This window comes from Syngnathus typhle, linkage group LG5, assembly GCF_033458585.1.
Source record: "Syngnathus typhle isolate RoL2023-S1 ecotype Sweden linkage group LG5, RoL_Styp_1.0, whole genome shotgun sequence".
Taxonomy (NCBI): domain Eukaryota; kingdom Metazoa; phylum Chordata; class Actinopteri; order Syngnathiformes; family Syngnathidae; genus Syngnathus; species Syngnathus typhle.
The window spans coordinates 16243207-16264544 of record NC_083742.1 but is presented as its reverse complement, the minus strand read 5'-3'; the positions used below and the strand labels follow the sequence as shown (position 1 = coordinate 16264544).

Below are 21338 nucleotides of genomic sequence, written 5' to 3'. Positions count from 1 at the left end.
GCGTCCGTGTGCACTACCACACGGAGCTATTCGATAGATTTTGCAAATTCCAAATTTTGGTGAACGCCACATTTCGAGTGTGCACGATGACGACACCAGTGGTGTAGTCCATATGTAAACCGACACCGCTTCCTGGTGCGGGATTTCCTCATAATAATAATGGACGTACAAAACGAAGAGTCAAGGACTATCTAAGAAGTCGGTGTTAATCAGTCAATTTACAACACAATGTAAGTATTCGAGATGCCAAATTATTTGTTGTCCGTGTGTTGTCAGCGAGGCGGAGGAAAGATGCTGAATGACGTCGGTGGAGAAGGCTCAATGGAACTTTTCCCATTCGTTTTGAGATAAAAAATTGATATATAATGCAAACAGTATTTAAATACCATTCGTTTGAGTTGATTATTAAATCACTAAAATGTTTTGCGAGCATTTACAGCCTTTTGTTCTGTGGATTCCTGAGATAATTGATCAAATGGATGCTTCACCACTTTTGTTATTTCTTGTTCTTGTAGGAAGGGGAATTAAGAAAGTTGTTTTTATCTTTTTTACACGAATGCCTCTGGATTTATCTGAGTGTGACTGTAGAGTTAATAACACGCCGCCCATTTTGTAAACGCACAATCTGAATCTAAATTAACCTGCTCTGTTAAACTTGCCAACAGTTTGTTCTTCAAGAACTTCTTGAGCTTTATGAACCACTCATGTTGGCTGACCAGCCAACACTAATTAAGCACATTGTTTGGTTTATATTTTCTTTTTCTATCTTAAATTGTGTTTATATTAACAGTATTGCTATATTTATTGGTCATTTTTTGTGTGTGCGGGAATCGGACAGTGTTTCAGTTCATTTCAACAGGAAAAATATTGAGTTTGAAGCTTGATTGTATGAATTAAATTTGTAAGTCAAGGTACCACTGTATTCTAAATTATTTAAAATAATAATAATAATAAAGCTGTGTGGATTGAGAAGTAAGGTATAAAGTTTTACCAGTCGTTACATCAATCTCTTTTTTTATTTGTTCTCCAGACGTTTTTTTTTATTTTTTTTTTTATCTTAAGTCAGCGTGAAGAATGTCGGACGCCAACAAAGCATCCAAGGATGTGGCGTTGTCCTCGTCAAGGGTGATCTTTGTGGTCTTCGTCCTCTTGCTCCTGGACTTGCTCGGCTTCACCCTCATCCTACCTCTCCTGCCCTCCATCCTGGACCACTACGCGCACACTGGGGTGGGTGGCCCGTCCTTTCTCAAAAAGAAGACTCTTGATGGCATTTCAAATAAGCGTGCTTGAAAACAGTTGACACCAATTTGTTGTCAATGAAAGAGCGCTTTTGTGGCCCAATTTTTCTCGCATTTCAGTCAATTGGTTTTACTCGTTATGTGTGTGTTGCGTGTCCTCATGATGTTTTGTGCGACAGGATGGTGCCTATCAGTCACTGCAGAGTGCTGTGGACATCTTCAGAGAGGCGCTCGGAATTCCTATGGAAAAGAAGTACAACAGCGTCCTGTTCGGAGGTATTCGAATAAATAACCCGGTACAGAATATTTGCTTCATTTCTTTGCTGTGCTTTTCAGGTCTGATCGGCTCGCTTTTTTCCCTGCTGCAGTTCTTGTCATCTCCCATCACCGGAGCTCTGTCGGATCGTTACGGCAGGCGACCTTTACTCCTCCTTACGACAGTAAGCCCTTGGTTGAGGTCTTTGTGGTCACTCTACCTGCCGATTAAAGGATGCAAGAAGTCAAATTTTACATTTTAATAAACAAACTCAATATTAATTAAGTTGAAGTGTTTAGTTGTTGTTTTTTTTACAAACCAAGTTGGTCACTTAATTGTGAATGCAGATGGGGATCATGTCTGGCTACGTGGTGTGGGCTCTGTCCCGAAGCTTCGCCATGTTCCTTTTGTTCCGAGTGATCGCAGGAGTGTGTAAGGGCAACGTCAGCCTCTGCACCGCCATCGTGGCCGATTTAGCCGACCCCAAAGCTCGGAACCGCGGGATGGTACGTACACGCACATATACACACCTACAATGCATTTTATGTCTTCCACATCTACCTTGTGTCCTGTGCTGTAGGCCATGATTGGCGTGGCTTTCTCGGTGGGCTTCACCGCGGGACCTCTGATGGGGGCGTACTTGGCCGTGACGGCCAAAACCGCGGGGCACGTCTTCTTCCAGACGCCGGCCTTGCTGGCGTTGGCCTTCAGCGTCGCAGACCTGGTTTTCATTTGGCTCATGCTGCCTGAAACGCTTTCAGCCCATGCCAAGGTCAGTCGGGGAAATGCAACCATTCAGCCACCCACACTCGTTGGTTTGATTGACAATAGTATTTGGACACTCTTCCCTGAAAAAAAAGAATAGCCCATTATCGCAACCTGTTCGCAAGAAAGCAAGAGTTTGGGAACCGGGGAGAATTTCCATGTGACTTGACTTTCCTAACTCAAGTTTGGGCTTCAGTCAGAAGTTTGTGAAGCTATAATTAATCACAGTTAAATGAAAACTCTGTATGATATTGCAAACTCTATTGTTTTATGATTTTTTTTTTTTTTTTTACAATCTCATTCCAGGGTTCCCATTCTGGCTTTGGGGACTTTCGAGACCTGCTCAGCCCGGGGGCCTTGTTCAATTTCTCTGCTGTCACGAGAACCAAAGATCCACCCACAGAACAAAGTAAATACAGTACCATTGTATGCACTTGAGGTCTAATGTTTTTACATGTACGTTAGTAAATTAAGAGGTAACAGATTATGGGAAATTGACTTTTTCATTTTTGTATCAAGTTCAGTTGGGCAACTGTGGCTTCTGTCTCGGCAGAAATGCAGAGGCTGAAAGCGTTGGGTCGGGTTTATTTCTGCTACCTCTTCCTATTTTCCGGCCTGGAGTTCACGCTCAGTTTCCTCACGCACCAACGCTTCCACTTCACTAGGTCTGCACACCATTACGCAACCACTTGTGCAAGAAATGCACCTTCTTCTTTTTTTTTTTTTTAAACAGTTTTCTCGTTCTATACTTCAACAGCATGGAACAAGGAAAGATGTTCTTCTTCATCGGCATAGTCATGGCATCCATCCAGGGCGGATACGCACGCAGAATTAAACCTGGACACCACGTCAGAGCTGTCCGCATGGTAGTAGGAGCTTTAGCCAGAGCGTCTGGAAAATGCCTTCAATTCGGATACATGTGTTAGGGCTAATGCAAAGGTGGCAAATGTTGACGCCGGGCCATTCTTTTCCCAACTCTTTGCTTTCCTGATTTGCAGTAGCGAGCACAGAATTTGCAATGTTGTGGTCGTGTCTCCACTTTTCAGGCCATCGCCGCACTGATCCCAGCCTTTATTCTCATTGGACTCTCGTGGAACGTCACTATGCTTTACGTGGGCTTGGCGCTCTATTCCTTTGGTGAGAATAATTCACAATTGTTGCCCCACTGTAGTACCTTTTGTAGTACATTATTAGATGGATTGCTCTTTTCATTGTAGCGGCAGCAGTGGTGGTCCCGTGTCTATCAACCCTTGTCTCTGAACATGGTGAGTCTTTTTTTTTTTTTTTTAAGTTAGTATGAAGGTTAGAAAACTTTTGCAATAGTTTCAATATTCGATACTTCCCCCAGGCACGGCCAGTCAGAAAGGCACAGTAATGGGCATCCTACGCAGTCTGGGTGCTCTGGCCAGAGCTCTAGGGCCAATTGTGTCATCATCTGGTAACTAGAAGCTTCTGTCTGCCATATGTGTGTAACAAATTTGTTTTGTAACCTGTTTTTTTTTTTTTTTTTTTAGTTTACTGGCTGGCTGGGGCACAGATCTGTTTCCTCGTCACGTCAGCATCCTTTGTGGTACCTCTGATTCTGCTAACCGGCGCCTGACGACGGCTCATCTCTGCTCATTGTGACACCGTGAATGTCTTCATGTTTACATCTGCTCATTTGTGATGGAGTCTCACAAGAAGAGCAACAAGGCCAACGAGAGGAAAGGAAGAGTGTGTGTGTTGAAATCTTTTATACTGTACCGTTTTGTCACTTTAAAAAAGTCACACACGGTTTAGGTGCCTTAAAAGAAATCTATTTTCTTCTCATTAAAATTAGTTTAAAAAAAAACAACACGTCTTTTTAAAGACTAGTGAAGATTTGAGGTGAAAGTCCCAGTTTATCAAGTTAAAACTATTTTTATTTTAAATGTGTTTATACTGTATAAACACAGATTTCAAACTGATTAAATCTTATCGATTTAAGATGATCATTAATGTAATAGCAAATGTACCATATTTGATTCGCAATCACTTAAATGTCATAAAGAAGATGTGACAGGTTTTTGGGACGTTTTTGTTTCATTTTACTTAAAAAATAATTATTATTTAAAAACAATTATATTTATATTTATGTATATATAAATAAAATCTAGGGGAAACTGAAAGGATATATTTTTGGTATGGTACTCCGAATTTGAAGTGTTTCGCATTAAACGTAGGTGCAGTACATGGCGTTGCCTCTGCGTGTCGCCATCTGCCAGCTCAACAGCATGTAAACACGCCGTGAATCTCGCAACGCTCGTTGCTTAGAAGCTTTGCTTGGATAATACCCGAACTAACTTGCCAATTTCAATTACGTGGACAATGACAGCACCGCGACGGACTCTAAGAGATTATACACCGACGTGACGACGTAAAAAGGGACAACTGGAAGATGGAGAAGGTAGATAAAGGAAAGAAAAATACGGCGGTTACGTTGGGCTAGCCTGCTGGCTCGTAGCTAGCTGTAGCGTTGCTAACTTTTAAGGGAGAAAAAGAGGAGCTAAAACAAGTGGCTAAAATGCTTTCACGTAACACAGCGAAGTTTGCTCACTTAAAACGTCAGTTCGTTTGATTTGAGAGCAAATTAAAATATTCATCACGTGGATGACTCTACTTTCTGTCCGTTCACTAAAGTTTTGAATGAGCTTTGTGCTGATATAAAACATTTAAAATGGCTGCCAGTATACAACAAATGTAGCCTGTGAAGCATTTTAATTGATATTTGTTTATTTTAAATGATGCGTACGGTTTTATTTCCACTTATTCAGGAGGGCGAAGTGACACCTGCTGAGCCGACCTGTCACTCGGGGAGGAGAAGCGAGTCAGCTGGGCAACAACGCAGCAGCTCGAACCGTCATGTGATCCTCTCAAACCCCCACCTTTTCCAACACGAGCCAAGAGGGTAGTCGCACCCATTAAATATGGCGTCGAAAAGCATCAGTCAAACGCATAGCAGTAAAAGAAGATAGTTTTTATTATGTTGGGCTGCAAACAGCAGGCCCCCCAAAACCGAACCCTGTTGAACATTTTACAACACTGGGGCAGAGGAGAATGTCGAGTATTCCAGACTAACGCAAAACGTTCTATCATATCATTTAAATGCCTAAAAAATGTATCATTTAAATCAAATACACATCATGTTCTCTGCCTCTTGTTTTTGGATCAAAGCAGCCAGCCATGTGCGGGGCCGAACCGGAACCGTCCGTCAAACATTAATGGCGGTGACTTGTCCTGGAGAGCAAAGGTTAGTCGTCCATCCTTCGAGAGTGAAATTACACAACCAAGTAAAATCTGATAGCAGCTTTCTATGGCCCAAAATGTGTTTATTAAGTGAGCACTTTTGAATTTTGCTGGATTGTGATACTGACCCACAAAATGAGTTTCTCCATGTTTGGCTCTTGAGAGAGTTGGGGGGATGTGGAATGGCTAATTTCAAGGAAATTAGTATGCTTCAGTTGATCATGGAAGTGTTTTGAGGACAGCATGTCAGGAAAGCACGTGGATCTGTTTTAAATTTCAGCAAAAATTTGTCCACAATGCTTTTATTGCATGTAATTGTATCTTTTAAATAAACTGTTGACTCCGAATCATGTGAACCTCCACAGGCAACAACAAACAGCAATGACCCCTTTGTTCAAAACTCAGGGAACACACAAAGAAGAGGTAATCCAGTAATTCTTATTTGTTACATCCTAATGTGTTGCTACCCAAATTGACCCGATTCAAACATTTAAAACACTAGAAGAGGTATTTGTTCTCAAATTGCAATTTTGATCAGTTTTATTGTTTAAGCGTGAATGTTAAACACGAGGTGGGTAATTATTTATTTTTTTATTATTTTACTGGCAGTTTTTTTGAAAATCAAAGCGTCAAATTGTGGTATGAGTAACTTATCAAATGGTTTGTTACCAAGCCATGATTGGATGCCCACCTTGTAAACAGGTTTTAGGGATTCCAGATCGCCGAGGATAGCAAAACCCGCTCGGGACGACTTGGCCCGATTTGAGGTGAAAATGTCAGACTTCCCCCAGTTGGATGCCGGACCCTCGCACGCTCACAAAGACAGCCAGGGGCCAAAAGCGATGGCGGAGAGACGCCGGCCTTCCTCAAAGTCAACCCCTCCCTGGGCCGATGTGCAACAGGAGGTACTTTGGATTAAGGATAACGTGTTTTTTTTCCCCAGCAATTTAGACTCTTTCTGTATTTTTTTTTATATTACACAGACAGCCATGAGAGGGTCCCCGACTGTACCTGAGCTCAGACAAATCAACAGCCACATCCCCGCTAGCCCCACAAACCACTCCACAGTTACATCATGGGCTAATGTCGCTTCTCAGCCCCCCCCTAAAGCCTCTCAGAAGGAAAAGACTGTTGTGCTGGTAAACTTTCCATTTTCTAATGCCGCTTGCTGCTTCCAACGCGTTGCCTTCACGTTTTGCAGACTGAGGAGACAGACAGACAGCAGCCGGGAGAGGGAACAGCGGCAGGGAGGAAAAAACGGAAGAAAAAGAAGAAGGGAAAAGAGGCAGATGCCGCCAACATGCAAGCTGAGGCAGAACAGTCAACGGTCCAACAGGAGCCGCCAAAATTTGAGGTGAACGGCAATCATCTTGCCTTTGACTTCGATACAATTCAATGAATTTTGGTGGCTTTTGGCAATTTTAAAACACATCAAGCGGTTGTCTAAAGGTCTGTGATGGTTTATGGTAAATAATCACCTGAGGATGTGTATTGCTAATGGAAGATTGGCCCAATATTGTTCAGGATGAAGAGGAGTTTCCGGGTCTGGCTCCTGCTCTGATTTTGTCTCATCGACCGGCAAGCAATAGAAACTCTGGAAAAGGCAATGCAGTGAGGGCCAACGCACGTGACATTTCAGACATTTCATACAATCTTGGCACAAACTAACTGAGAAAAAAAATTGTTTTTTAAACGAAGGAAAGTGAACAGGGTGAAATGGTCCCAAACTGGGGCAAGAATGCTACCAGAACGCCACCGACAGAGGCAGCAAAGAAAGGACAGGTGAGGATTTTCCTCTCACAAATATGAAAAAGGTATTTTTAAAACATAAATAAAAAGATGCATCCTTTTAGCATACTTATTCATGTTGGGGAACAGTCAAGGTACCATTGGTAAAATAAAGCTATTATTTTGTTCATGAATTCCCAGAAAGCCGAGAAGACGTCCGGGAAGAAGAGCAAAGCTCCCGTGCAGTTGGACATCGGGAACATGCTGTCTGTCCTGGAAAACAAGCCGAAATCTCAGCTAGTCAAGCACAACGTCATTTCAGGTAAAATTTGCGCTCCGGCTGCAAGCCATTTGGAACATTGCAACCAGCAGTGCATTTCAATCTCCCCCACTAGTGGTCGGAGGACTTCCTGTCATCCACAAGCAAACGGCGGTCCAGAAGAAGACACCCAGGCAGCAGGAAAGAATTGCGCACAACCCGCTGGACTCCACAAGCCCCCTGGTGAAGAAAGGGAAGCAGAGAGAAGTGCCCAAAGCCAAGAAACCCACTGCTCTTAAAAAGGTTCTTTCAACATTTTATGCTCTTAAGATTTTATACATGCGCATTTGCAGCAAACCCCGCTTATCTGGGCGGGGGGGGGGATATATTCAGGGATGAGAATTATCCACGGATTTCCGTGTTTTTTTTCCATTGAAAGTATCATTTTCGTGAATCGTGTAAATCTGTTGAGAAAATAATTATTTATTATATATTTTTTTATATATATGGGGAGGAGCGGCTGGCCAGCTGGCCCGGCAACGTTAGCCTCGGCGACTCGCGAGCATTCACCCCCGCGACTTTTCCGTGGTTTTTCACATTTGCCATTCTCATCTCTGTATATTCCAGACCCACCTTTTATTTAATAGGTGAACATTTGTGTTTGTTATAACGTACTTTGTGAATACATTCTAAATGTATTTGGGCATAATTTCTGTCATCCTTAGGTCATCCTGAAAGAAAGAGAGGAGAGAAAGCAGCGACGTTTACTGGAGGAAAGAGGGGTGCTACCTGAAAACGATTCAACGGTCACCACTGATCCGGCACAAGACGAGCAACAGTGTGACGCTAATCTGACAGGTTGGTCCTCATCTCAGTTCACAATAAACATGGAATCAAAACAAAGATTAACCGGGGTTTTTTTTTTTTTTTTTAAATCCACTTTCCCAGCATGAGCGTCCAAGTCACTTTTCGGCATGTTTTTTCTTTTCACATAAAGCTCCTTTTTGTCACTTTGGGTCATAAACCATCTTTTTGGTGAAACCCACCAATGTTCCTCAATTTCTTGTCAGACGAGGACGCCGGTGCTGTTTCGGGAAGTGACGAGCAGCCAGCAAACGAAACGTCAAGAGAGGGTGACGGACAATCCGATGGAGTGCAAGCTGACGAGGAGCAGATTATACAGCTCGACTTGTCCGTCACCGTGCCAGATCGACCCAAAATTCACAGCAGGAAGTTCAGAGAGTGAGGAGAAATGCAGCTTCTCTTCTTCTTGGCTTGTTTGTGACACATTGCGCAATGTTTTGTGGCATTCAGATACTGCAGCCAGATGCTCAGCAAAGAGGTGGACCAGTGCGCGACGTCTCTGCTGAAGGAGCTGATCCGCTTCCAGGACCGCCTCTACCAGAAGGACCCCATGAAGGCTCGCATGAAGCGCCGAGTCGTTATGGGCCTGCGGGAGGTCCTCAAGCACCTCAAACTCCACAAGGTCAAGTGCGTCATCATCTCGCCCAACTGCGAGCGCGTCCAGGCCAAAGGTACAACTGTGTCCCTTTCTCGAGCTTTTTGCTTTGCATTGACACCTGAAGTCCCAGGAACATTTCGTTCTTGCTACTTTGTGGACCTAATAAGCGCCATTCAGGTCTGCTCATACCTTTGCATGCATAAAGTCTACCAGAACTAAAAGTTGCTTGTTTCTGAGGTAAAGTTGGAAGAAAATCTGAGATTTTGTTCTTTATTATTATTATTATTATATTATTCACATTTTCAGGGGGCCTGGACGAGGCACTCCACAAAATCATCGACACGTGCCGCGAACAGGAGGTGCCGTTCATCTTCGCCCTCTCTCGCAGGGCGCTGGGGCGCTGCGTCAACAAGATGGTGCCCGTCAGCCTGGTGGGCATCTTCAACTATGATGGCGCACAGGTCAGTGAACTCATCGTAGGAGCTACGTTCCAGACCCACCTGCCTTACCTGAAAATTGGTACTATTCAAATATAGATCTATAAATGTTTTACCCCTCCCCGTATCCTTGAAGCATCTTTTATGTTTTACTGCAAAACCCAGCAAATATATATATTGCTATAAATAGAATTTCAAGCGAGCAAGGATGTGACAGTCTATTTTAATTAGTATGTTGTGGATATTCAATAAGTAGCGCTTCTGACCCCACAGGACTACTACCACCAGATGATCGAGTTGTCTTCGGAGGCCAGGCGAGCGTACGAGGAGATGCTAGTGAGCGTGGAGCAGTCCGTCCAGGCGGAGTGCGGCGACGGAAACTTCTCTGACGAGCACAGTACCGCCAAGCTGATTCAGCCCGAGGAGTTGGAGCCAGAGTCTCAGGAGCCGGAATACAGTACGTAACGTAAAGGCATCTATGTATAAAACTAAAATATGACTAAAACGAATATATACTGAACATTTTACTACAAAAGAAAAAGAGATAAAAACTAACAAATCTGCTCGAAAAACGAATTCAAACTAACTATTAAGTACTTTTTTGTACAACTTGCTGTTCTCTGACGAGGAGCCGAATGGCAGAATTCATGATGAATGCTCTCCTCCCAGGGCAGCTGTGGAGGAAGCTGCTCGAGAGGGAGTCCAGCTACAAGTCATTGAACTTTGACACGTGGCCCAGTGAATGTAACGAAGAAAATGAAGATGAGACCAGTTGACAGTGGCGACTGCGGTGAGCTTCTCACGACAATTGGACAGGATTTAATTGACCAGGTTCAATGTTCTTGCTCAGAGTGGGTGGAGTATGTGGGGTGACTACATCATGTGATTGGTTGACTGCTGTAATTCTTATTTCCACTTGGATGAAATCATGTCGTAGTGTCAAAAAAAAGATAATTTGCTGTTGACACCTGCAAAACGTTTGAAGAAAAATGCACAGTTTGTCTCCTTTAAAGTCAAATTGGTAGACGTTCCAGAAGTCAAACAATATTTGGAAGCAAGACTAAGTTTTAAGAACAGTTCCTGAGTTAGTTCCTAAGAGATGCCCGACGCGGCTACATTTTTTGAAACCTTTCTACCACTTGCACTTATCAGCCCATCTCCAAACTAGCTTCAAATGTTAACCGGAAAGAGACATTTAGTTTTTACTTTGGAGCAAATTTTTTCACTTTTTCAGGTCTTGATAATGACACTACTGACTTTCAATCGTTATTTTGAGTTTGTTTTATGTTAACTTTTCTTTTAACTTCTTAGGACCAAACAAGGGGCATAACGTACAAACAATCCCGCGATATGAAGTGAATGACAAAATATTTTGCCTTTATTTGACTGCAAAAAGAGACACGTACTTTGTGATTCTTATTTATTAGTTAAAAACAAACAAACAAAAAACCTAATATGTATATGAGTGTATGTAAAGACAGGCCATATATGATGGAAGATTGAGAAGCTTGACTACCTATTTTCAATGATTCTAATTAATAAATTACATTTTGGCATGAGGTGACGGACCTCCCACCCACTCTTCTGTTACTTATCATTCTTTCCACAAATGAATTACCAAATTTCCAACCAAAAAACACAGATCAACATGAACTTTTGTGGAGCGGGATGCTGTTTGGAATGGCACCTACCACCATATGAGGTTTACTTGGTGCCCCAGCACAATGTTGAGTTGGGGCACCAAAAGTCTTGATACAAAAACAAATCCATCCTGTATCAACCTTCAATAGGTCGAAGACGTTTTCCCGAAAGGTGGGGTCAGGATGGCGTCTACGTATCCGTTGTCGATGAGATCGCAATCCATACGAGTGTGTGTGGGCGGCAGCTTCTTGTGACGTTCCAAAGGGAAGTTCTTTTTCTGAAGCAACAGCATTTTACTGTCCACCATCTTGCTATATTCCTCAGGGACTTTCTCCGGTCCGAGAACCTCCATGTTCTCGAGGAGGACGACGTTGTCGGATGTCACGTCTTTGACTCTGGTGTAGTCCAACTCCACCCCGGCGTGCGTCTCAATGTGCACATAGCTGCTGTGGTTTGAAAAATCACCGCAGCCATCTTCCCGGTTGACAGCAGGCGGCATCTTCAAATTCTGCTCTGCTCGGTTGTCCTTAAATTGGTAGTCGGAACTGAAGCAGGCCGAACTCCTCTGCTGAGCCGTATGATCCGACACAATTAGGTAGTCGACCATGTAGTCCTTCCAGCCCACCGCAGGAGGGAAGTCCTGGTGGATGATCAATGCGCTGGCGAGGTCTTCGGGTTGCCCACTCTGGATGGAAAATTTGGTGTTAAGTCATTTATGCTATGACTTCAATTTGGAGAGGAGCGCAGGATTATTTCGAAACAAGCACCTTGACCAACTGGAAGTCAAAGCCTCGTATCTTTGGAGCCGGAACAGGCGGAAGCAGACGCCGTATCACACTGAAGAAAAACAACCACCACTTTAGAGTATTTGTCGTCGCTTGAGTTTTACCTCCTTTGTAGTGTGGCGGGTACAAATGTGGGGTCAAGGGGCTTAGGACTGAGAACTGGCAAGAGACATACCTTTTCCTCTTCAAGACCATGAGCCAGAGTGCTGCGAGAAACAAAAAGCAAGAGAGAGCCAAAACTAACACCCAAAAGGGTTTCTCCTTCCGAATACCTGCAGGAAAACAAAAGACACTTCAACCGATTGATCAATTAGTGTTTGTCTTGAGTCAAAGCAAAGACGGATTCACGCACTGTTAGGGATCTTCATGTAGGAGGCTTCGCTCCACGAACTCCAGGAGCCGTGATCCAGTCGGCACCGCACCTGGACCACAAACACCGCCCCGGGATGAACGCCGTAGAGTGTGAATTGGGTTTGTGTCCCGGCCTTATACTCCTAGAAAATGACACCGCCACACACAACAGTCACAAAATGGTGGTGGAAATAAGCAGAGGAAGAACAGTAGGAAGACCAACAAAACACATCAGGGTTTCATTTAGTCTCCAAAATATATCAGGTCTTTACAATGGATTCTAGATTTTTCCAATTTAAAACTGGCTCAATAAACTCGGGGAACACTGACCTAATTATTTCGTACCTTCCAGTTGTTGTTGTCTCCTACTCGTTGTTGTTCTCTGGCTCTTATCTGATATTCCAGCGTGGCCCAGCCGGACTTGATGTCCACGTTCCCGGGATGCTCCCAGCTCACGTGCAGACTCTGACTTTCAACTCGGTCCTCCGTCGAGAGCGTGACGTGTTCAGGTGTGTCAGGCTTGACTGAAATGTTGCAACCATGCGCGGCAAAACTGAAAGCCAGTTGTTTCGTCTGGCCAAAGCTTGTTTATTTTGATTTTGCCAAGTGGTCTACGTTTAAAGAAGCATCGCTCAGGGGGGCCGGGACACAAATGCCCCGTTAACGCGTGAACTTCACGTTATTCCAAAACAAAGGGATTTTTGTAATCAGATGTTCAACATGTTTAACACCCTTTACAGACCAGTTCTGCTCGATTTCTCTTCCTTGTCACGCTGTAATTTTCCACAGTTCTTGGCAAGCTGCATGGGCTAATAAAACCACAGCAACCATTAGAGTTGACGTACACCACGGTTAAGCAATCGTCAATAGATAGCAAAGTGAATGGCTGTTTGTCAAAATACTCTTCCATGATTACTTTCAGATACACCTGACATGGAACGTTGCCGATTCGCCCATTTTGTTGGGGTGAGAAGTCAGTATTACAAGAAATGAATATTTTTAGCAACTTTGAGATAATACAACCAGCTTGGGATGGGAATCAGAAATGTTTGGTAAAAAGAAATCTGATTCATAAACAATATTACAATTTTTAGAACAGGAATCGCTAAATTCTTATCAATTCCCATCTCGAAAGACATCGTGGAACATTTTGGGTTTGTCGAAACATGAGACTGTCACGTTGATTAAAACTTAAGGATCAAATTAAGTGGATTCAAGACTCGCCTAATTCATCCAACTTTTGTTTTTTTCCCCCCCAAGGCTCACCAATTTCCATCACGTCGATCTTTAAGACGTCCGAAGTGGCGTTCCCCAGGGCGTTGGAGGCCACCACTGTCAAGTAGTAGTCCACCCAAATGGACGTGTGGATTCTGTCAAAGAAGCAGGTGTTGTTTCCAGCCGAGCTATAGTCTGGACACTCGTGTGTCCCCTCCAATCTGGACAAACAATGTTGGCCATTAAAAGCAAAATTGAAATGAATGAAAGGATTTTGCTATGGAACTAAACGGACAAACTATAGTGTTAGCGAGTTGACATTTGTAATCTATTTTACAAATGTATGTATTAGTTGTTTTTTTTAAATTAAAGAACAAAACAATCGTAGTCATTTATTCAATTTCACACACTTTAATATGATGCTACAACGCACGTAGACTGAAAGGGAAACCTTCTGACCGTTCTCTCTGGTAGTATAGGCGATGCGTGGTGGGAAGTCCTCCGTCGACACCTGGCTCCCACCAGCAGGTGAACGTCTCCTTCTCGGGGGACCGGCAACCAAGCAGTACCGGTTTTCCCGGTGGAGACCTGTCTGGAAACCAGTGCACGACAATGGTTAAGGTGTTTTCCAATCCAACTTTTTCCATGTGATCTTTAAACAATTAATTAGGGGTGGATATTTTTAAGAGAAGTAAAAATCAACTGAGGAAATGTGGTTGCACAAGTGCGCACACCCTCTTACAACTGGCTGTGTTTAGAATTAACGAATCCAATTTAAACTTCGAAAAGAGTGTGAACACACCACTCCAATTAAAGTGGCTCTGATTGATGTCATACCAAGGTCAGATGTTCTAGGAGGCTTTTTGGTCATGTTTTTGCTTTGCAGAACAATCCTGAAGTTTAATGCCAACGCTGACTGCTATTTGGGAATGTTCATAATTGCCTCCACTTTGACTAAGGCCACAGTTAAGGCTGAAGGAAGAAAAGAAAAAAGGTGCTGGCACCATTGTGCTTCATTGGGAGGTATGGTCTCTTTTTGGGGCCGACTTGAGGTAAGACTATGCACGTTTTTACTTCCTCCTACTTCGAACTTTGTTAGCCTGATCACATACTTCCCAGAATCATATTCAAATGTTTTTGCAAAGCACGAATAAGAGAAAAAAAGTCTCGCTTTAGAACCGCTGTTACCAAAATAAACCAACTGACTGTTGCAATGGACAGCTGAAAGCAGCAACATTATGATTGTGGCCACGCACGTGTCCCGCTTCATCCTGTCACCTGTTAGGGAAAAAAAAAAATTCAGCACACACCTTTGTGGTGAACATAATGTGACTTGGCTTGTTTTAGTGTTTGGAGTACAAATAACAAGTAAAAGGCATGTGAAGGGCAAACAGGTGGCATTGTTTTGTACAATTCTGCAGAGGTGACAAAAATACACATGCTGTAAATAATTACAGATAACTGTTTTTTTTTTTTAAAGGGCTGGTAGAAGTAGTAATTCAATTTCTATTCAGCTCCTTAAGTGATCTTAAAGCAGCCAAGCAGTTATTTTATATTTTATTCATATTTTCATTGTTTTATGTGAAACATTTTGGAGAGAAAACAATTTTCCCAATTAAATATTTTGTGTTTAATTTCTCATTAAAACATTCACACTATTTCTCTGAGCAAAAAAAATATATATTTTTTTTTACTTTGCTTTCAGGGAGAATTTACTTTGCTGTTGTATTCTTGCAAAACATTCTGAATTGAATAGCAAACGTAAATATGTCGCTTTAACTTACCTCCAAGCCCGTCATGGAAAAATTATGGAAAAGACAGCGCGTCGGGCACAACAATCATGCCGACGGTGAGCTGCATAGAGGCGGACCGGAACGCGGCTAGGTGAGGGGGTGGATGGGGAGGAGGACAAGCCTCTTCTCGCCCGGCAACGCGTGGAGCGTACCTGCCAACAACCGATATCGTCTAGGAAGACAAGTGCTTGCCTCCACCCAAACCGTGCATTTTTACGACTTTAGTATACCCCTCACAACCCTAACATACTCTTATACACACAAGTGAAATGCTTTCTCTTGCGTGTGTAAGCGTAAGAATTTTTACAGCAAGCTGGCTGACCAAAAGAAAACCCAGAGCGCAACACGACCCTGCGTCCTCGCCTTCGTTTCTGTAGTGAGTCATCTCAACGAGTGAGACGATCTTATTGTGGGTCAATGCCAAAAGTGGGCGTGGCCGCATCACTTGTTTGATTGCTTCTTTCGCGGAAGTAACCCACTTGTCGCCTATCTTCAAGATGACTTGTGTAACTTTCTTTTGTTAACTCTAAAATCAACAACTTTGTGACTCTAAGTCATGGCGGCGACTCCGGAGCGATCGGTCAAGCTCAACCCGCTCAACAAAGAGTGGAAGAAGCTGTGCGACGTTTTGGACCGAAGCCCCGGCAATGGATGGCGAAGACTCGGAGAGATTGTGGCCCAGGACCGGCGCTTCAGACTCAGGTACATAAAAAACAAATACTGGTACTGAATTTGTTTTGTTGTGTTGTATTTTTCTCTGGAGACACAACTCCAAGCTATTCATGAGTTGATTTTCCATAATGTGCTCCCTTTCGAAATGTCTCCTCAGTGCAGACAACTTGGAGATGTGCTCTCTGAAGGTCCTGCAGCCCGACGGCAGTCCGAGCCGCATGCTGCTGATGCTGCTAGCGGAGCGAGGCTGCACATGCGGACAGCTGATGGACTTCCTTCGAGCACTGCCCAACGCGGAGGCCCTTCACTGCCTCCAAGCGCCGGGTACGCTCCAAACCACTCATGGTCATTTTTATGGTCAGCTGACTTGTGTTTTCTTTTTTTCAGCCTTACAGATCATCACCCAGCCACAATCTGTCTCGCTGCTGTGTGGGCACAACTTGCACCTCAGCTGCCAAGCTGTTGGCCACGCGCCAGTGCAGTACCAGTGGTTCAAGTCCAAGGAGGAGGTCAGTCCCACCTGTTGCACTCACACCTCCAACTGGATACGGTCCATTTGTGTCACTTGTCATAGTGTCCATATGGAAAATCAACAATTCAAATGTTGCCACCTGAAGTGTTACCCTGATGTTTTTTTCCACCGCAGGTGCCAAACGGCTCCACGGCTGACTTGGCTATCAACGGCGTCCACGTGAAGGACGGCGGCTTCTACATCTGCCGTGTCAACTGCAGCGAATCCTTCCAGTTCAGTCAGTGGGCTCAAGTGGACGTCCTGGACGTGTCCGTGTCGAGCGGTGAGCCCTTGATGAGGACTGTGTGATCATGTGACCGGTGGTGGGAAGTAACTCTTACCTCTCAGGTACGATCTATTCTTTCCATCAATTTTTCCATTTTGTCGGAAGGCTACACCCGCCAGTCTTCGGATGATCATCTGGAGGTGGCCCTCCAGCCTCGCCCGCAGCGGCTGCTGGCCGGCGCCGCCCTACAGTTGGAGTGCGGCGCAGCGGGCTGCCCCATCCCTCGCTATCAGTGGCACTGTGACGGCGTGCCTCTTCCAGGTGCCACCAGGAGGAAACTCACCGTGAGCTATAAGAGACACAATTGACTACTTCTCACACACGCCACCAAAATGTTCCCACACGCTATCATACACACTTTGGGAATGCTAACTCCAAAGCAAATTTCAATGTAGTGTTTGCCCGTTTGACTTTGCGTTTCTGCTTAAGATCCCAAACGCCACGCAGGACCACCAGGGAAAGTACCGCTGCAGGATCATCAGTGGAGGCGAGAGGACGTGGACCAGCGAGGTGGAGGTCTTGATCGGTACGTCAGGCAGCTTGTTGAACGCAACTACTTCTGCAACGACATCTAAATGCTTATTTGTGTTTTTGGCGAAAAGCTCCAAGTGCGCCGGTCCAGATTTCAGGACCAATGGAGTGCTCCGAAGGTAGAGTCTTAAGGTTACACACCGTAGCTGCAATCACGTTTGAAAGGAGGCATATTGTGCAATTTTGTGTATTTTGACAAATGTAGGCACTTGGGAGGTGGTCTCATTTGTGGGGAAAATTGCACAAAAATTGCTGATGTCACACACACATGACCACTTTATTAGGTACACCTGACAGTACTTACTAAAGGATAATGCTCACTGTTGATTGACACTGAGGAATTTCAGCATACAATATGTCAGTCTGAGAGCTGCTCCTAATATTTTGTGTCTATTGCTTTTACCGGCGTTTTGACTAATCATTTCAAGTGTAAAAATAAATTCTCATCACGCCAAGTTCTAATTGTGTTTTCTTCTCAATCCTAGATGACCTTTATGCCATTGGAGGAGGTATTTCCATTCACTATACACAAATGTAATAATTCATGTGTATTCTTGCATTCATCTGCTTCTGCTGCCCTTTGTGTTGTTTTTTTTTTAGGTTCCACCGATTTCCTCCTAAACAGTGTACCTGAGCAACTACATGGTGAGCGTTGTTCCACATATCTGCCAAAATAATCACTTTAAAATCCAAACCAGGTGACGCTGATCATAACTCGCGTGTTTTAATCCAACTTTGTCTTTCCCCCAACACAGCAGCGGACAAGGTCGCCCTGCTGATCGGCAACCTGTCCTACCAGAACCACCCGCAACTCAAAGCCCCCATGGTGGACGTATACGACCTCACCAACGTGTTACGGCAGCTGGACTTCAAGGTGGTCTCCCTGCTGGACCTCACCGAGTTGGAAATGCGCAACGCCGTCCACGAGTTCCTGCTGCTGCTCCACAAAGGGGTCTACGGTACATTTCCGCCCGGGTCTCGCGTTCCGGATGTCGGGGTGATTGCGGGCCTCTCGTCGGCAGGCTTGCTGTATTACGCCGGCCACGGCTACGAAAACTACGGCAACAGCTTCATGGTCCCGGTGGACGCACCCAATCCGTACCGCTCGGCCGACTGCTTGTGCGTGCAGAGCATCCTCAAGCTGATGCAGGAGAAGGAGACGGGCCTCAACGTCTTCCTGCTTGACATGTGCAGGAAGAGGTGAGTCCTTGCCAAAAAAAAAATTAAAAATCATGAGACACTATGTAGCGGTGGGGTTCACAATCTAGTCAATAAATCAGAGTTGGACACCTTGACCAGCAATCAAACCATCATTTCCAGGAATGTCCATGACGACAGCACGCACAATGTCATCTTGAGAGTGACAGCTAACATTGTCTTTGGATACGCCACGTGAGTGTGAATCTCCCTCACGTTTCCCCATAGGGGGATTAAAAAAAAAAAAGTAAAAGTTGTGTTGTGGAAAGGTGCCAAGATGCTGAAGCTTTCGAGTTGAGCTCCAGCGATTTCACCAACGGCGTCTTTGTCAAGTTCTTGAAGAAACGCCTGCTGGATGACGAGAAGATCACCGTGGTGCTGGACAGAGTCGCCGAGGGTAAGGAACATCCCATCAGAGGAATAAAAGAGCACTTTTTTAAAGACCGTTATAAATATTGGAATGTGTGAGTGTCAGTTTCAAAGGTTAGATGTTGTATAGTTCTTGTCACACGCTTATCTTAAAACACTGTGTACAGCTGTTGCTCATACCCTTTTGAAGGTGGAGGTAGAATGTCCAAATGGAGGCAAGCAGGCATGCAGGCCGAGGTAGAGAGGCGATGGCAGGCAGGCAGGCCGAGGGAGAGAGGCAATGGCAGGCAGGCAAAGGTGGTAGGCCAAGCAAGGATAGGGGGGAGAGGGAATGGCAGGCAGGCAAACAGGTGGCACACAGGTACAAATCCAAATCGTTTATAAATCAACTAAGGTTTCAACATAAAGGGTTCAAAGAAGTAAACTAAAGTTTGGTTCCTAAATTCCAAGAGCTACAAGCCTGGGGCAAACTTGAAGTAGCTTGAAGCGGGCTTTTTAGCGGTAAAAAACTATGTCACTACTGTCTTCCTTCCTTGTCTAACTGAGACTAACTACCAAGTGGGAGCAGCCTATTTATTTCCCTGATCAGGTGACTGATCAGGTGACCAAATGCTTTGTCAAATAACGGTCCATGGCCCAAGGCCAGCGAATCTTAAACAAAAGTAAGAATTTAATCTAAGGTAACTAAATTGGCTCCAACAGAATGAGTTGCAGGGCTTTACTTCGACAAAAATAGTGCTTAGCTGCCATCTTGTTGCAACTATAGGGAATTATGAAGCTTTTTAGGGGCAGGGCTTCATCTCATGTCACTAAAACCTGCAAAATATTCACTTCAACTGTTCATTATTGCACGGGTGTACCTAATGAGATGGTCACTAAGTGTTGAGACGACGAAGCAGTCTCTTCCTTGTCATGCGCAGACATGGGCCAGTTTGACGCCACCAGGGGTAAGCAGGCGCTGGAGATCCGCAGCAGCCTGTCCGAGCGGCGGGCCCTGACCGACCCGGTGCTGCCCGGTGCCGCCGACCTCCCCCACAGTCAACAGTGGGCCAAAGCCCACGGTGAGTTGTCACTCAGGGTGGCGTCCCGTATTGCTTCAATGCAATTCTAGTTAACGCGACGCATCGGCATAGTGAGCGGCCGTTGATGTGACTTTGCCGCTTGCAGAGCTTCCGGAGAGCATGTACGTGGACTTTGAGTGCGGCGCTCGGATCAAGTTGGGCTTCGCTGCCGAGTTCTCCAACGTTCTGGTTGTTTACACGCACATCGTCAGGAAGCCCGCCGAACTCTCTACGTGTCAGGCGCACGTCACCGACTTCCCTCAGGTCGCGAAGCGCACAAATGAAGGGAATCTTTGACAAGTCAGTGCCTCAGGACCGTACTCTCCTTTTCAGGAGCTGGACGTGGACCCAAAGGCAATGAACCGGAGCACCCCGGAGGACACGGGTGTCTACCTGCTGTCCAGCCACCTGCCGCATCATTGTCTCTACACCAGACTGTGCTCACTACAGAAGCTCAAGGTGAGTTAACCACTTCCTGTCGCAATTGATACTGGATTGTGTCACAGAATGCCACGCATAGCTATAGAAAATGATGGGCTGTGATCCAATTGGCCTTATCTCTTGTCCACCAGGATGATCTGGTGTTCACCGCGTGCCTGCGGGGCGCCTCGGCAGCCATGGACGCCGACGACAGTGTCTCTTGGATTGAGAAGGTCAACATCGGCAAGCCGCTGATCGCCCGCCTGGACTTGCATCAAGCCACGCGGCAGAACAGCTGCCTGCTGACGTGCCCCATGCCCCACAGCCCCACGGCCCACTACAAGCATCCGGACCAGGACCACCAGCATCACCGCCTTGACGTTCCCGTGGGTGGGCGGACGGTGGCCGAAGGTGTGGCGGCCTACGGTTCCAGCATCCCTATCGAGGCTAGCGACGACGTGGACGAGCTGCATACAGCGTTCATCGAAAGCCTGCAGCTCCAGCGGTCCTGATTCGCTGGTAACTGCATGACTGTATTATGCTGCCACCTAGTGGCCAAAAGTGAGCGCACCAGTAGCAACGACAATAAAACAATGAAATCAACTGTAGCATTAAATTACGAAGCACAAACGGTTTAATTCTTTAGATTCTGTTTATCTTATTACTCTTATTTTTTTTATTAAATATAATAGTGTACAGTTTCATTTATTACAATGAGAAACAATAATTTCCGATAACAGGGTTTACGAGCATAGTTCTGAATGAATTAAATTAATAACTCAAGGCAGCGTTGTATTCCTATACCATCTTTTTGCTGATCTCCTAACACGTACTTTATCGATTGAAACCATTTAAAAATCATCAGGTTGTTTTTTCTTATCACGTTTTGAAAATTACACATGAAAGTATTCCCAAATCCTACAGAGACATTTTCTGTGGACCTGTGTTCACATTTCTCAACTGACTCAAACCATTACAACTATTCTCATATTATATTTGAGGTGTTTAACAGGCCAATTTCAGCACTGCTTAAATATAAATGTGCATTAATTATTGACCCCTAACTAAAACATATCACAGATGACAGAAGTAATGAA

The 21338-nt window shown here is 44.7% G+C and overlaps 4 protein-coding genes across 11 annotated transcripts; 3 read left to right on the top strand and 1 right to left on the bottom strand.

Annotated features, from left to right (window-relative positions):
• Nucleotides 1-70: 70 nt before the first annotated feature.
• mfsd10 (major facilitator superfamily domain containing 10) lies at nt 71-4303 on the top strand. 5 transcript variants are annotated; one of them, XM_061277898.1, is made up of 13 exons: nt 71-230; nt 1031-1227; nt 1418-1514; nt 1575-1678; nt 1842-2000; nt 2075-2266; nt 2566-2668; nt 2813-2924; nt 3017-3125; nt 3306-3396; nt 3477-3524; nt 3608-3697; nt 3774-4303. In XM_061277898.1, the coding sequence occupies exons 2-13, from the start codon at nt 1075-1077 to the stop codon at nt 3857-3859; spliced, it is 1344 nt and encodes a 447-aa protein (XP_061133882.1). In that variant the 5' UTR covers nt 71-230; nt 1031-1074; the 3' UTR covers nt 3860-4303. The 5 variants fall into 5 exon arrangements, with proteins under 5 accessions (XP_061133882.1, XP_061133886.1, XP_061133883.1 ...); XM_061277902.1 differs by having other exon boundaries at nt 1418-1534; nt 1607-1678; XM_061277899.1 differs by having other exon boundaries at nt 73-230; nt 1063-1227.
• A 186-nt stretch (nt 4304-4489) lies between these two features.
• LOC133153783 (selenocysteine insertion sequence-binding protein 2-like) lies at nt 4490-11496 on the top strand. Of its 3 annotated transcripts, XM_061277886.1 has the most exons (18): nt 4490-4684; nt 5052-5185; nt 5452-5527; nt 5889-5946; nt 6226-6428; nt 6507-6662; nt 6725-6877; nt 7048-7134; nt 7222-7305; nt 7453-7573; nt 7647-7813; nt 8236-8368; nt 8581-8752; nt 8825-9045; nt 9279-9433; nt 9683-9866; nt 10079-10199; nt 11375-11496. In XM_061277886.1, the coding sequence occupies exons 1-17, from the start codon at nt 4676-4678 to the stop codon at nt 10183-10185; spliced, it is 2220 nt and encodes a 739-aa protein (XP_061133870.1). In that variant the 5' UTR covers nt 4490-4675; the 3' UTR covers nt 10186-10199; nt 11375-11496. The 3 variants fall into 3 exon arrangements, with proteins under 3 accessions (XP_061133870.1, XP_061133871.1, XP_061133869.1); XM_061277887.1 differs by lacking the exon at nt 11375-11496 and having other exon boundaries at nt 5455-5527; nt 10079-10968; XM_061277885.1 differs by lacking the exon at nt 11375-11496 and having other exon boundaries at nt 10079-10968.
• On the bottom strand, nt 10815-15580 carry prlrb (prolactin receptor b). Its single transcript, XM_061277897.1, has 9 exons — nt 15186-15580; nt 14608-14679; nt 13861-13993; nt 13453-13622; nt 12532-12710; nt 12188-12329; nt 12011-12107; nt 11818-11887; nt 10815-11735 (listed from the first exon to the last, which is right to left on the bottom strand). The coding sequence occupies exons 2-9, from the start codon at nt 14669-14671 to the stop codon at nt 11193-11195; spliced, it is 1398 nt and encodes a 465-aa protein (XP_061133881.1). The 5' UTR covers nt 14672-14679; nt 15186-15580; the 3' UTR covers nt 10815-11192.
• On the top strand, nt 15550-21024 carry malt1 (MALT paracaspase 1). Of its 2 annotated transcripts, XM_061277884.1 has the most exons (18): nt 15550-15896; nt 16024-16190; nt 16254-16375; nt 16513-16660; nt 16769-16947; nt 17093-17189; nt 17266-17313; nt 17680-17703; nt 17795-17839; nt 17950-18153; nt 18217-18394; nt 18515-18586; nt 18661-18788; nt 19681-19821; nt 19928-20085; nt 20155-20280; nt 20394-20474; nt 20567-20844. In XM_061277884.1, the coding sequence occupies exons 1-18, from the start codon at nt 15751-15753 to the stop codon at nt 20618-20620; spliced, it is 2118 nt and encodes a 705-aa protein (XP_061133868.1). In that variant the 5' UTR covers nt 15550-15750; the 3' UTR covers nt 20621-20844. The 2 variants fall into 2 exon arrangements, with proteins under 2 accessions (XP_061133868.1, XP_061133867.1); XM_061277883.1 differs by having other exon boundaries at nt 20394-21024.
• The last annotated feature ends 314 nt before the right edge of the window (nt 21025-21338 follow it).